This window comes from Triturus cristatus, chromosome 8 (assembly GCF_964204655.1).
Source record: "Triturus cristatus chromosome 8, aTriCri1.1, whole genome shotgun sequence".
In the NCBI taxonomy this organism is placed as follows: domain Eukaryota; kingdom Metazoa; phylum Chordata; class Amphibia; order Caudata; family Salamandridae; genus Triturus; species Triturus cristatus.
This window is the reverse complement of record NC_140591.1, coordinates 42,304,105-42,317,840: the sequence shown is the minus strand read 5'-3', so window position 1 is coordinate 42,317,840 and position 13,736 is coordinate 42,304,105. Positions and strand designations below refer to the sequence as shown.

At 49.9% G+C, this 13,736-nt stretch overlaps 1 protein-coding gene across 1 annotated transcript; it reads right to left on the bottom strand.

Annotated features, from left to right (window-relative positions):
* Positions 1–12,587: 12,587 nt before the first annotated feature.
* Positions 12,588–12,899, bottom strand: LOC146799951 (histone H4). Its single transcript, XM_085623693.1, has one exon. The coding sequence runs from the start codon at positions 12,897–12,899 to the stop codon at positions 12,588–12,590; it is 312 nt and encodes a 103-aa protein (XP_085479819.1).
* Between the last annotated feature and the right edge of the window lie 837 nt (positions 12,900–13,736).

The following is a 13,736-nucleotide window of genomic DNA, read 5'->3' as shown; positions in this document are numbered from 1 at the left end:
ATCTAACCCTGCGCGGAGCTCCATGACCCTGGGTAGAAGGTGCGACTTCATCCCCTTGAAGCCTAACACCTGCAAATGTCACCAGTATCAGTAAAACTGGTGTCTGGAGGCTGGAAACACACCCAAGGCATTGCAGGCCCTATTCTGATACTGTAAAGGAGTGAAATACACTTTCCTGAGTATGTGAAGTGATTTGTTTTCACACCTCCAGCCAGGGGTGAACCCTGAAATCTTACCCTGCGCGGAGCTCCATGACCCTGGGTAGAAGGTGCGACTTCATCCCCTTGAAGCATAACACCTCCAAGTGTCACAAGTATCAGTACAACTGGTGCCTGGAGGCTGGAAACAAACCCAAGGCCTTGCAGGCCTTGTTCTGATACTGTAAAGGAGTTAAATACACTTTCCTGAGTAAGTGAAGTGTTTTATTTTCACACTTCCATCCAGGGGTGAACCCTGAAATCTCACCCTGCGCGGAGCTCCATAACCCTGGGTAGAAGGTGCGACTTCATTCCCTTGAAGCCTAACACCTGCAAATGTCACAAGTATCAGTAAAACTGGTGCCTGGAGGCTGGAAACACACCCAAGGCCTTGCAGGCCTTATTGTGATACTGTAAAGCAGTTAAATACACTTTCCTGAGTATGTGAAGTGTTTTATTTTCACACCTCCAGCCAGGGGTGAACCCTGAAATCTTACCCTGCGTGAAGCTCCATGACCCTGGGTAGAAGGTGCGACTTCATCCCCTTGAAGCATAACACCTCCAAGTGTCACAAGTATCAGTACAACTGGTGCCTGGAGGCTGGAAACAAACCCAAGGCCTTGCAGGCCTTGTTCTGATACTGTAAATGAGTTAAATACACTTTCCTGAGTAAGTGAAGTGTTTTATTTTCACACTTCCATCCAGGGGTGAACCCTGAAATCTCACCCTGCGCGAAGCTCCATGACCCTGGGTAGAAGGTGCGACTTCATCCCCTTGAAGCCTAACACCTGCAAATGTCACAAGTATCAGTAAAACTGGTGCCAGGAGGCTGGAAGTAGGCCCAAGGCCTTGCAGGCCTTATTCTGATACTGTAAAGGAGCTAAATACACTTTCCTGAGTGTGTGAAGTGTTTTATTTTCACACCTCCAGCCAGGGGTGAAGCCTGAAATCTCACCCTGCGCGGAGCTCCATGACCCTGGGTAGAAGGTGCGACTTCACCCCCTTGAAGCCTAACACCTACAAATGTCACAAGTATCAGTAAAACTGGTGCCAGGAGGCTGGAAGTAGGCCCAAGGCCTTGCAGGCCTTATTCTGATACTGTAAAGCAGCTAAATACGCTTTCCTGAGTATGTGAAGTGTTTTATTTTCACACCTCCAGCCAGGGGTGAAGCCTGAAATCTCACCCTGCGCGGAGCTCCATAACCCTGGGTAGAAGGTGCGGCTTCATCCCCTTGAAGCCTAACACCTACAAATGTCACAAGTATCAGTAAAACTGGTGCCAGGAGGCTGGAAGTAGGCCCAAGGCCTTGCAGGCCTTATTCTGATACTGTAAAGCAGCTAAATACGCTTTCCTGAGTATGTGAAGTGTTTTATTTTCACACCTCCAGCCAGGGGTGAAGCCTGAAATCTCACCCTGCGCGGAGCTCCATAACCCTGGGTAGAAGGTGCGACTTCATCCCCTTGAAGCATAACACCTGCAAATGTCACAAGTATCAGTAAAACTGGTGCCTGGAGGCTGGAAACACACCCAAGGCCTTGCAGGCCTTATTGTGATACTGTAAAGCAGTTAAATACGCTTTCCTGAGTATGTGAAGTGTTTTATTTTCACACCTCCAGCCAGGGGTGAACCCTGAAATCTTACCCTGCGCGAAGCTCCATGACCCTGGGTAGAAGGTGCGACTTCATCCCCTTGAAGCATAACACCTCCAAGTGTCACAAGTATCAGTACAACTGGTGCCTGGAGGCTGGAAACAAACCCAAGGCCTTGCAGGCCTTGTTCTGATACTGTAAATGAGTTAAATACACTTTCCTGAGTAAGTGAAGTGTTTTATTTTCACACTTCCATCCAGGGGTGAACCCTGATATCTCACCCTGCGCGGAGCTCCATAACCCTGGGTAGAAGTTGCGACTTCATCCCCTTGAAGCCTAACACCTGCAAATGTCACCAGTATCAGTAAAACTGGAGTCTGGAGGCTGGAAACACACCCAAGGCATTGCAGGTCCTATTCTGATACTGTAAAGGAGTTAAATACACTTTAATGAGTATGTGAAGTGTTTTGTTTTCACACCACCAGCCAGGGGTGAACCCTGAATTCTCACCCTGAGCGGAGCTCCATAACCCTGGGTAGAAGGTGCGACTTCATCCCCTTGAAGCCTAACACCTGCAAACGTCACAAGCATCAGTAAAACTGGTGCCTGGGTGCTGGAAACACACCCAAGGCCTTGCAGGCCTTATCCTGATACTGTAAAGGAGTTAAATACACTTTCCTGAGTATGTGAAGTGTTTTGTTTTCACACCTTGAGCCAGGGGTGAACCCTGAAATCTAACCCTGCGCGGAGCTCCATGACCCTGGGTAGAAGGTGCGACTTCTTCCCCTTGAAGCCTAACACCTGCAAATGTCACCAGTATCAGTAAAACTGGTGTCTGGAGGCTGGAAACACACCCAAGGCATTGCAGGCCCTATTCTGATACTGTAAAGGAGTGAAATACACTTTACTGAGTATGTGAAGTGATTTGTTTTCACACCTCCAGCCAGGGGTGAACCCTGAAATCTTACCCTGCGCGGAGCTCCATGACCCTGGGTAGAAGGTGCGACTTCATCCCCTTGAAGCATAACACCTCCAAGTGTCACAAGTATCAGTACAACTGGTGCCTGGAGGCTGGAAACAAACCCAAGGCCTTGCAGGCCTTGTTCTGATACTGTAAAGGAGTTAAATACACTTTCCTGAGTAAGTGAAGTGTTTTATTTTCACACTTCCATCCAGGGGTGAACCCTGAAATCTCACCCTGCGCGGAGCTCCATAACCCTGGGTAGAAGGTGCGACTTCATCCCCTTGAAGCCTAACACCTGCAAATGTCACAAGTATCAGTAAAACTGGTGCCTGGAGGCTGGAAACACACCCAAGGCCTTGCAGGCCTTATTGTGATACTGTAAAGCAGTTAAATACACTTTCCTGAGTATGTGAAGTGTTTTATTTTCACACCTCCAGCCAGGGGTGAACCCTGAAATCTTACCCTGCGCGAAGCTCCATGACCCTGGGTAGAAGGTGCGACTTCATCCCCTTGAAGCATAACACCTCCAAGTGTCACAAGTATCAGTACAACTGGTGCCTGGAGGCTGGAAACAAACCCAAGGCCTTGCAGGCCTTGTTCTGATACTGTAAATGAGTTAAATACACTTTCCTGAGTAAGTGAAGTGTTTTATTTTCACACTTCCATCCAGGGGTGAACCCTGAAATCTCACCCTGCGCGAAGCTCCATGACCCTGGGTAGAAGGTGCGACTTCATCCCCTTGAAGCCTAACACCTGCAAATGTCACAAGTATCAGTAAAACTGGTGCCAGGAGGCTGGAAGTAGGCCCAAGGCCTTGCAGGCCTTATTCTGATACTGTAAAGGAGCTAAATACACTTTCCTGAGTATGTGAAGTGTTTTATTTTCACACCTCCTGCCAGGGGTGAAGCCTGAAATCTCACCCTGCGCGGAGCTCCATGACCCTGGGTAGAAGGTGCGACTTCATCCCCTTGAAGCCTAACAACTACAAATGTCACAAGTATCAGTAAAACTGGTGCCAGGAGGCTGGAAGTAGGCCCAAGGCCTTGCAGGCCTTATTCTGATACTGTAAAGCAGCTAAATACGCTTTCCTGAGTATGTGAAGTGTTTTATTTTCACACCTCCAGCCAGGGGTGAAGCCTGAAATCTCACCCTGCGCGGAGCTCCATAACCCTGGGTAGAAGGTGCGGCTTCATCCCCTTGAAGCCTAACACCTGCAAATGTCACAAGTATCAGTAAATCTGGTGCCAGGAGGCTGGAAGTAGGCCCAAGGCCTTGCAGGCCTTATTCTGATACTGTAAAGCAGCTAAATACACTTTCCTGAGTATGTGAAGTGTTTTATTTTCACACTTCCATCCAGGGGTGAACCCTGAAATCTCACCCTGCGCGGAGCTCCATAACCCTGGGTAGAAGGTGCGACTTCATCCCCTTGAAGCCTAACACCTACAAATGTCACAAGTATCAGTAAAACTGGTGCCAGGAGGCTGGAAGTAGGCCCAAGGCCTTGCAGGCCTTATTCTGATATTGTAAAGCAGCTAAATACACTTTCCTGAGTATGTGAAGTGTATATTTTTCACACCTCAAGCCTGGGGTGAACCCTGAAATCTCACCCTGCGCGGAGCTCCATGACCCTGGGTAGAAGGTGCGACTTCATCCCCTTGAAGCCTAACACCTGCAAATGTCACAAGCATCAGTAAAACTGGTGCCTGGATGCTGGAAACACACCCAAGGCCTTGCAGGCCTTATTCTGATACTGTAAAGGAGTTAAATACACTTTCCTGAGTATGTGAAGTGTTTTATTTTCACACCTCCAGCCAGGGGTGAACCCTGATATCTCACCCTGCGCGGAGCTCCATACCCTTGGGTAGAAGGTGCAACTTTATCCCCTTGAAGCCTAACACCTGCAAATGTCACAAGTATCAGTAAATTGGTGCCAGGAGGCTGGAATTAGGCCCAAGGCCTGGCAGGCCTTGTTCTGATACTGTGAAGGAGTTAAATACACTTTACTGAGTATGTAAAGTGTTTTGTTTTCACACCAACAGCCAGGGGTGAACCCTGAATTCTCACCCTGCGCGGAGCTCCATAACCTTGGGTAGAAGGTGCAACTTCATCCCCTTGAAGCCTAACACCTGCAAATGTCACAAGTATCAGTAAATTGGTGCTAGGAGGCTGGAACTAGGCCCAAGGCCTTGTTATGATACTGTGAAGGAGTTAAATACACTTTACTGAGTATGTAAAGTGTTTTGTTTTCACACCAACAGCCAGGGGTGAACCCTGAATTCTCACCCTGCGCGGAGCTCCATAACGCTGGGTAGAAGTTGCGACTTCATCCCCTTGAAGCCTAACACCTGCAAATGTCACCAGTATCAGTAAAACTGGTGTCTGGAGGCTGGAAACACACCCAAGGCATTGCAGGTCCTATTCTGATACTGTAAAGGAGTTAAATACACTTTACTGAGAATGTGAAGTGTTTTGTTTTCACACCTTGAGCCAGGGGTGAACCCTGAAATCTAACCCTGCGCGGAGCTCCATGACCCTGGGTAGAAGGTGCGACTTCCTCCCCTTGAAGCCTAACACCTGCAAATGTCACAAGGATCATTAAAACTGGTGTCTGGAGGCTGGAATTAGGCCCAAGGCCTTGCAGGCCTTGTTCAGTTACTGTGAAGGAGATAGATACTCTTTACTGAGTATGTGAAGTGTTTTGTTTACACACAAACAGCCAGGGGTGAACCCTGAATTCTCACCCTGCGCAGAGCTCCATAACCCTGGGTAGAAGGTGCGACTTCATCCCCTTGAAGCCTAACACCTGCAAATGTCACAAGCATCAGTAAAACTGGTGCCTGGATGCTGGAAACACACCCAAGGCCTTGCAGGCCTTATTCTGATACTGTAAAGCAGCTAAATACGCTTTCCTGAGTATGTGAAGTGTTTTATTTTCACACCTCCAGCCAGGGGTGAAGCCTGAAATCTCACCCTGCGCGGAGCTCCATAACCCTGGGTAGAAGGTGCGACTTCATCCCCTTGAAGCCTAACACCTGCAAATGTCACAAGTATCAGTAAAACTGGTGCCTGGAGGCTGGAAACACACCCAAGGCCTTGCAGGCCTTATTGTGATACTGTAAAGCAGTTAAATACACTTTCCTGAGTATGTGAAGTGTTTTATTTTCACACCTCCAGCCAGGGGTGAACCCTGAAATCTTACCCTGCGCGAAGCTCCATGACCCTGGGTAGAAGGTGCGACTTCATCCCCTTGAAGCATAACACCTCCAAGTGTCACAAGTATCAGTACAACTGGTGCCTGGAGGCTGGAAACAAACCCAAGGCCTTGCAGGCCTTGTTCTGATACTGTAAATGAGTTAAATACACTTTCCTGAGTAAGTGAAGTGTTTTATTTTCACACTTCCATCCAGGGGTGAACCCTGAAATCTCACCCTGCGCGAAGCTCCATGACCCTGGGTAGAAGGTGCGACTTCATCCCCTTGAAGCCTAACACCTGCAAATGTCACAAGTATCAGTAAAACTGGTGCCAGGAGGCTGGAAGTAGGCCCAAGGCCTTGCAGGCCTTATTCTGATACTGTAAAGGAGCTAAATACACTTTCCTGAGTGTGTGAAGTGTTTTATTTTCACACCTCCAGCCAGGGGTGAAGCCTGAAATCTCACCCTGCGCGGAGCTCCATGACCCTGGGTAGAAGGTGCGACTTCACCCCCTTGAAGCCTAACACCTACAAATGTCACAAGTATCAGTAAAACTGGTGCCAGGAGGCTGGAAGTAGGCCCAAGGCCTTGCAGGCCTTATTCTGATACTGTAAAGCAGCTAAATACGCTTTCCTGAGTATGTGAAGTGTTTTATTTTCACACCTCCAGCCAGGGGTGAAGCCTGAAATCTCACCCTGCGCGGAGCTCCATAACCCTGGGTAGAAGGTGCGGCTTCATCCCCTTGAAGCCTAACACCTACAAATGTCACAAGTATCAGTAAAACTGGTGCCAGGAGGCTGGAAGTAGGCCCAAGGCCTTGCAGGCCTTATTCTGATACTGTAAAGCAGCTAAATACGCTTTCCTGAGTATGTGAAGTGTTTTATTTTCACACCTCCAGCCAGGGGTGAAGCCTGAAATCTCACCCTGCGCGGAGCTCCATAACCCTGGGTAGAAGGTGCGACTTCATCCCCTTGAAGCCTAACACCTGCAAATGTCACAAGTATCAGTAAAACTGGTGCCTGGAGGCTGGAAACACACCCAAGGCCTTGCAGGCCTTATTGTGATACTGTAAAGCAGTTAAATACACTTTCCTGAGTATGTGAAGTGTTTTATTTTCACACCTCCAGCCAGGGGTGAACCCTGAAATCTTACCCTGCGCGAAGCTCCATGACCCTGGGTAGAAGGTGCGACTTCATCCCCTTGAAGCATAACACCTCCAAGTGTCACAAGTATCAGTACAACTGGTGCCTGGAGGCTGGAAACAAACCCAAGGCCTTGCAGGCCTTGTTCTGATACTGTAAATGAGTTAAATACACTTTCCTGAGTAAGTGAAGTGTTTTATTTTCACACTTCCATCCAGGGGTGAACCCTGATATCTCACCCTGCGCGGAGCTCCATAACCCTGGGTAGAAGTTGCGACTTCATCCCCTTGAAGCCTAACACCTGCAAATGTCACCAGTATCAGTAAAACTGGAGTCTGGAGGCTGGAAACACACCCAAGGCATTGCAGGTCCTATTCTGATACTGTAAAGGAGTTAAATACACTTTAATGAGTATGTGAAGTGTTTTGTTTTCACACCACCAGCCAGGGGTGAACCCTGAATTCTCACCCTGAGCGGAGCTCCATAACCCTGGGTAGAAGGTGCGACTTCATCCCCTTGAAGCCTAACACCTGCAAACGTCACAAGCATCAGTAAAACTGGTGCCTGGGTGCTGGAAACACACCCAAGGCCTTGCAGGCCTTATCCTGATACTGTAAAGGAGTTAAATACACTTTCCTGAGTATGTGAAGTGTTTTGTTTTCACACCTTGAGCCAGGGGTGAACCCTGAAATCTAACCCTGCGCGGAGCTCCATGACCCTGGGTAGAAGGTGCGACTTCTTCCCCTTGAAGCCTAACACCTGCAAATGTCACCAGTATCAGTAAAACTGGTGTCTGGAGGCTGGAAACACACCCAAGGCATTGCAGGCCCTATTCTGATACTGTAAAGGAGTGAAATACACTTTACTGAGTATGTGAAGTGATTTGTTTTCACACCTCCAGCCAGGGGTGAACCCTGAAATCTTACCCTGCGCGGAGCTCCATGACCCTGGGTAGAAGGTGCGACTTCATCCCCTTGAAGCATAACACCTCCAAGTGTCACAAGTATCAGTACAACTGGTGCCTGGAGGCTGGAAACAAACCCAAGGCCTTGCAGGCCTTGTTCTGATACTGTAAAGGAGTTAAATACACTTTCCTGAGTAAGTGAAGTGTTTTATTTTCACACTTCCATCCAGGGGTGAACCCTGAAATCTCACCCTGCGCGGAGCTCCATAACCCTGGGTAGAAGGTGCGTCTTCATCCCCTTGAAGCCTAACACCTGCAAATGTCACAAGTATCAGTAAAACTGGTGCCTGGAGGCTGGAAACACACCCAAGGCCTTGCAGGCCTTATTGTGATACTGTAAAGCAGTTAAATACACTTTCCTGAGTATGTGAAGTGTTTTATTTTCACACCTCCAGCCAGGGGTGAACCCTGAAATCTTACCCTGCGCGAAGCTCCATGACCCTGGGTAGAAGGTGCGACTTCATCCCCTTGAAGCATAACACCTCCAAGTGTCACAAGTATCAGTACAACTGGTGCCTGGAGGCTGGAAACAAACCCAAGGCCTTGCAGGCCTTGTTCTGATACTGTAAATGAGTTAAATACACTTTCCTGAGTAAGTGAAGTGTTTTATTTTCACACTTCCATCCAGGGGTGAACCCTGAAATCTCACCCTGCGCGAAGCTCCATGACCCTGGGTAGAAGGTGCGACTTCATCCCCTTGAAGCCTAACACCTGCAAATGTCACAAGTATCAGTAAAACTGGTGCCAGGAGGCTGGAAGTAGGCCCAAGGCCTTGCAGGCCTTATTCTGATACTGTAAAGGAGCTAAATACACTTTCCTGAGTATGTGAAGTGTTTTATTTTCACACCTCCAGCCAGGGGTGAAGCCTGAAATCTCACCCAGCGCGGAGCTCCATGACCCTGGGTAGAAGGTGCGACTTCATCCCCTTGAAGCCTAACAACTACAAATGTCACAAGTATCAGTAAAACTGGTGCCAGGAGGCTGGAAGTAGGCCCAAGGCCTTGCAGGCCTTATTCTGATACTGTAAAGCAGCTAAATACGCTTTCCTGAGTATGTGAAGTGTTTTATTTTCACACCTCCAGCCAGGGGTGAAGCCTGAAATCTCACCCTGCGCGGAGCTCCATAACCCTGGGTAGAAGGTGCGGCTTCATCCCCTTGAAGCCTAACACCTGCAAATGTCACAAGTATCAGTAAATCTGGTGCCAGGAGGCTGGAAGTAGGCCCAAGGCCTTGCAGGCCTTATTCTGATACTGTAAAGCAGCTAAATACACTTTCCTGAGTATGTGAAGTGTTTTATTTTCACACTTCCATCCAGGGGTGAACCCTGAAATCTCACCCTGCGCGGAGCTCCATAACCCTGGGTAGAAGGTGCGACTTCATCCCCTTGAAGCCTAACACCTACAAATGTCACAAGTATCAGTAAAACTGGTGCCAGGAGGCTGGAAGTAGGCCCAAGGCCTTGCAGGCCTTATTCTGATATTGTAAAGCAGCTAAATACACTTTCCTGAGTATGTGAAGTGTATATTTTTCACACCTCAAGCCTGGGGTGAACCCTGAAATCTCACCCTGCGCGGAGCTCCATGACCCTGGGTAGAAGGTGCGACTTCATCCCCTTGAAGCCTAACACCTGCAAATGTCACAAGCATCAGTAAAACTGGTGCCTGGATGCTGGAAACACACCCAAGGCCTTGCAGGCCTTATTCTGATACTGTAAAGGAGTTAAATACACTTTCCTGAGTATGTGAAGTGTTTTATTTTCACACCTCCAGCCAGGGGTGAACCCTGATATCTCACCCTGCGCGGAGCTCCATACCCTTGGGTAGAAGGTGCAACTTTATCCCCTTGAAGCCTAACACCTGCAAATGTCACAAGTATCAGTAAATTGGTGCCAGGAGGCTGGAATTAGGCCCAAGGCCTGGCAGGCCTTGTTCTGATACTGTGAAGGAGTTAAATACACTTTACTGAGTATGTAAAGTGTTTTGTTTTCACACCAACAGCCAGGGGTGAACCCTGAATTCTCACCCTGCGCGGAGCTCCATAACCTTGGGTAGAAGGTGCGACTTCATCCCCTTGAAGCCTAACACCTACAAATGTCACAAGTATCAGTAAAACTGGTGCCAGGAGGCTGGAAGTAGGCCCAAGGCCTTGCAGGCCTTATTCCGATACTGTAAAGCAGCTAAATACACTTTCCTGAGTATGTGAAGTGTTTTATTTTCACACCTCCAGCCAGGGGTGAAGCCTGAAATCTCACCCTGCGCGGAGCTCCATGACCCTGGGTAGAAGGTGCGACTTCATCCCCTTGAAGCATAACACCTCCAAGTGTCACAAGTATCAGTACAACTGGTGCCTGGAGGCTGGAAACAAACCCAAGGCCTTGCAGGCCTTGTTCTGATACTGTAAATGAGTTAAATACACTTTCCTGAGTAAGTGAAGTGTTTTATTTTCACACTTCCATCCAGGGGTGAACCCTGAAATCTCACCCTGCGCGGAGCTCCATAACCCTGGGTAGAAGGTGCGACTTCATCCCCTTGAAGCCTAACACCTACAAATGTCACAAGTATCAGTAAAACTGGTGCCAGGAGGCTGGAAGTAGGCCCAAGGCCTTGCAGGCCTTATTCTGATATTGTAAAGCAGCTAAATACACTTTCCTGAGTATGTGAAGTGTATATTTTTCACACCTCAAGCCTGGGGTGAACCCTGAAATCTCACCCTGCGCGGAGCTCCATGACCCTGGGTAGAAGGTGCGACTTCATCCCCTTGAAGCCTAACACCTGCAAATGTCACAAGCATCAGTAAAACTGGTGCCTGGATGCTGGAAACACACCCAAGGCCTTGCAGGCCTTATTCTGATACTGTAAAGGAGTTAAATACACTTTCCTGAGTATGTGAAGTGTTTTATTTTCACACCTCCAGCCAGGGTTGAAGCCTGAAATCTCACCCTGTGCGGAGCTCCATGACCCTGGGTAGAAGGTGCGACTTCATCCCCTTGAAGCATAACACCTCCAAGTGTCACAAGGATCAGTACAACTGGTGCCTGGAGGCTGGAAACAAACCCAAGACCTTGCAGGCCTTGTTCTGATACTGTAAAGCAGCTAAATACACTTTCCTGATTATGTGAAGTGTTTTATCTTCACACCTGCAGCCAGGGGTGAACCCTGAAATCTCACCCTGCGCGGAGCTCCATAGCCCTGGGTAGAAGGAGATACTGTGTCCCCTTAAACCTGTAATTTTCAAAATGTCATAAAAAGAATAAATCAAGCGCCTGGAGGCTAGAAATGGGCCCGAGACACTGAAGTCTTGGATCTGATAATGTAAAGGGCTTTGTGTACCTTTTGAGTGAAGTTTTTTTTCCCACCTCCAGCCGAGGGTTAAATCCTGAAATATTACCCCAATCGAAGCTCCATAGCCCTGTGTAGAAAAAGTGACTTCGTCCCCTTGGACCTAAAATGTTAGTACTTTTTTTTTATTTTTGTATTAAACATTGTTAAAGGGGTGACTGGAGGCTAATAAAATGGACCAGATACTGTGAAGGACATTATTTCATTTTTGGGCGAAAAAAAAATAAAAAAATAAAAATATATGTATTATATTATTATTGCGATTTTTTTTTTTTATTGGGGCCCATCTCCAGCTAAGGGGGAAAACCTGAAATGTTACCCGAAGCGGAGCTCCATTGCCCTGGGTAGAAGTAGTGCCATGGTCCCCTTGAACCAAAATGCCAACAAAAGAATAAATAAATAAATAAAAAAAAAGTACTAAAACAGGTGCTTAGAGGCCCAGAGGGTCCCGAAATCGGTCACGATCGATCACAAAAAAAATGAGGATCCCACACCCCATAGCCCTGCATGGGAACTCTATTTTACTGACTATTAAGCCCCCACGGAGTGGGGGCTTACAGCGCCCGAGCGGGAGACAAAAGTTAGAGTTAGCGCCGCCCATCCGCCGCCCGGCCATCTGGTCGCTCAGCTCCGAGGGCCATCTGGTCGCGCAACTCGGCGACCAGATGGCCGGCCGCGCTCCCGGCGCGGCTAACTCTAACCTTTGTCCCTCGTCCGTGTTCTGTAAGCCCCCACTACGTGGGGGCTTAATAGTCGAGGGAGAAATGACCGGCCCTGGGCCGGGCCAAACTCGCCTTGGGTCCCCAGTACAGGGCTCTAGGATGGCGGGCCCCTGGGCCGGCCTATACCCGCCTTAGGTCCCCAGTTCAAGGCTCCAGGATGGCGGGCCCCTGGGCCGGGCTATACCCGCCTTAGGTGCCCAGTACAGGGCTTCAGGATAGCGGCCCCATGGGCTGGACTGGGATGAACGCGCCCCTGGACCCCCATGCCGGGGCTCCAGGAAGGCACCCTGGCCCCGGGACAGTGCCTTGCATGGCAGGGTGGCTGCGGAGAATTTCCCCTGATGCACCCCTCACTCGACCCGCTGTGGGCCTAGAAAGCAGCCCTAGCGCATAGACACAGCTCTCCCATGACATCGTGGTCGGCTCTTAAAAGAGCCTTTGGGTTTTGTTTTGTTTTTTCCGTGGGCAAGCCGAGTGTTTACCCGCCGAATCCGTAGAGGGTGCGACCCTGACGCTTCAGGGCGTAGACCACATCCATGGCGGTGACGGTCTTCCTCTTGGCGTGCTCGGTGTAGGTGACGGCGTCCCGGATCACGTTCTCCAGGAAAACCTTCAACACCCCGCGGGTCTCCTCGTAGATGAGGCCGGAGATGCGCTTGACCCCGCCACGGCGAGCCAGGCGGCGAATGGCTGGCTTGGTGATGCCCTGGATGTTGTCCCGGAGCACCTTGCGGTGCCTCTTGGCGCCGCCTTTGCCGAGCCCCTTCCCTCCTTTACCGCGTCCAGACATGGTCTCCTGTCGGTGCTGTGACTGAGCAGAAATGAGGGCCGCGGCCAGCGGCGGCTGCTTATATGGAGGAGCTGTGCCGGACCAGCTAGGGCGCTGCAAGCGGCCCACGTGACTCAAAGGATGGCGAGGGAGCCCGCCCCGGACCGCCCTCTGCAGGGAGCGGGGGCTGGAGCGGCCGTTGCCGTTTGAAAAAGAGCGCGCTCCCAGCCGCCTCTTTGTCGTGGGCTCTGCAGCTGCCGCCGGGGCATAGATCACAGTCAAGCACACACACACGCGCCTCCCTTCCCGGGCCCCCACTCGTCACCGCGGCCCGCCTAACCCTGGCGCTCGGTGCCCGCTCCCACCATGAACAGAAGGCTCTGAAAAGTGTTAATGGAGCAAACAGGTTAACGGCCTCGCCGGCAGCACCCAGCTGTGTGCGGCCGCCCGCCACCCCGTAACACTGTCCACATGTCACGCCCGGTTGTGGCAAGTCTGTAAACTGCCCCTATTAAAATGTACATTTTTTTTTTTTTTACAAAAACATTATTATTGTGGGCCTCAAGCTAGGTTTTGGGACGGGGGCCAAGATCTACGTGTACGTCCGAGGGCTTGTGCATGCCCTCCTATGTAGCGACGGTGCGGGCGCTGCCGCAACTATGAAGCCGCCAGAGTAACACCTTGGCCACGGATACGCTCTTTGATGGAGTCTGTGGTTGGCCCTGAAAAGAGCCTTTGTGTTTAGGGTGCGTTTCCACGGTGGTCTGCGGGCCTTTACTTGCTTGCTTTGCCCCCTGCCTTGTGGCTCTCGGTTTTCTTGGGCAGCAGCACGGCCTGGATGTTGGGCAGGACTCCTCC

Bases quoted from the DNA above. Each gene is read 5' to 3' on its own strand.
- LOC146799951 (XM_085623693.1), bottom strand. From the start codon at position 12,899: ATGTCTGGACGCGGTAAAGGAGGGAAGGGGCTCGGCAAAGGCGGCGCC.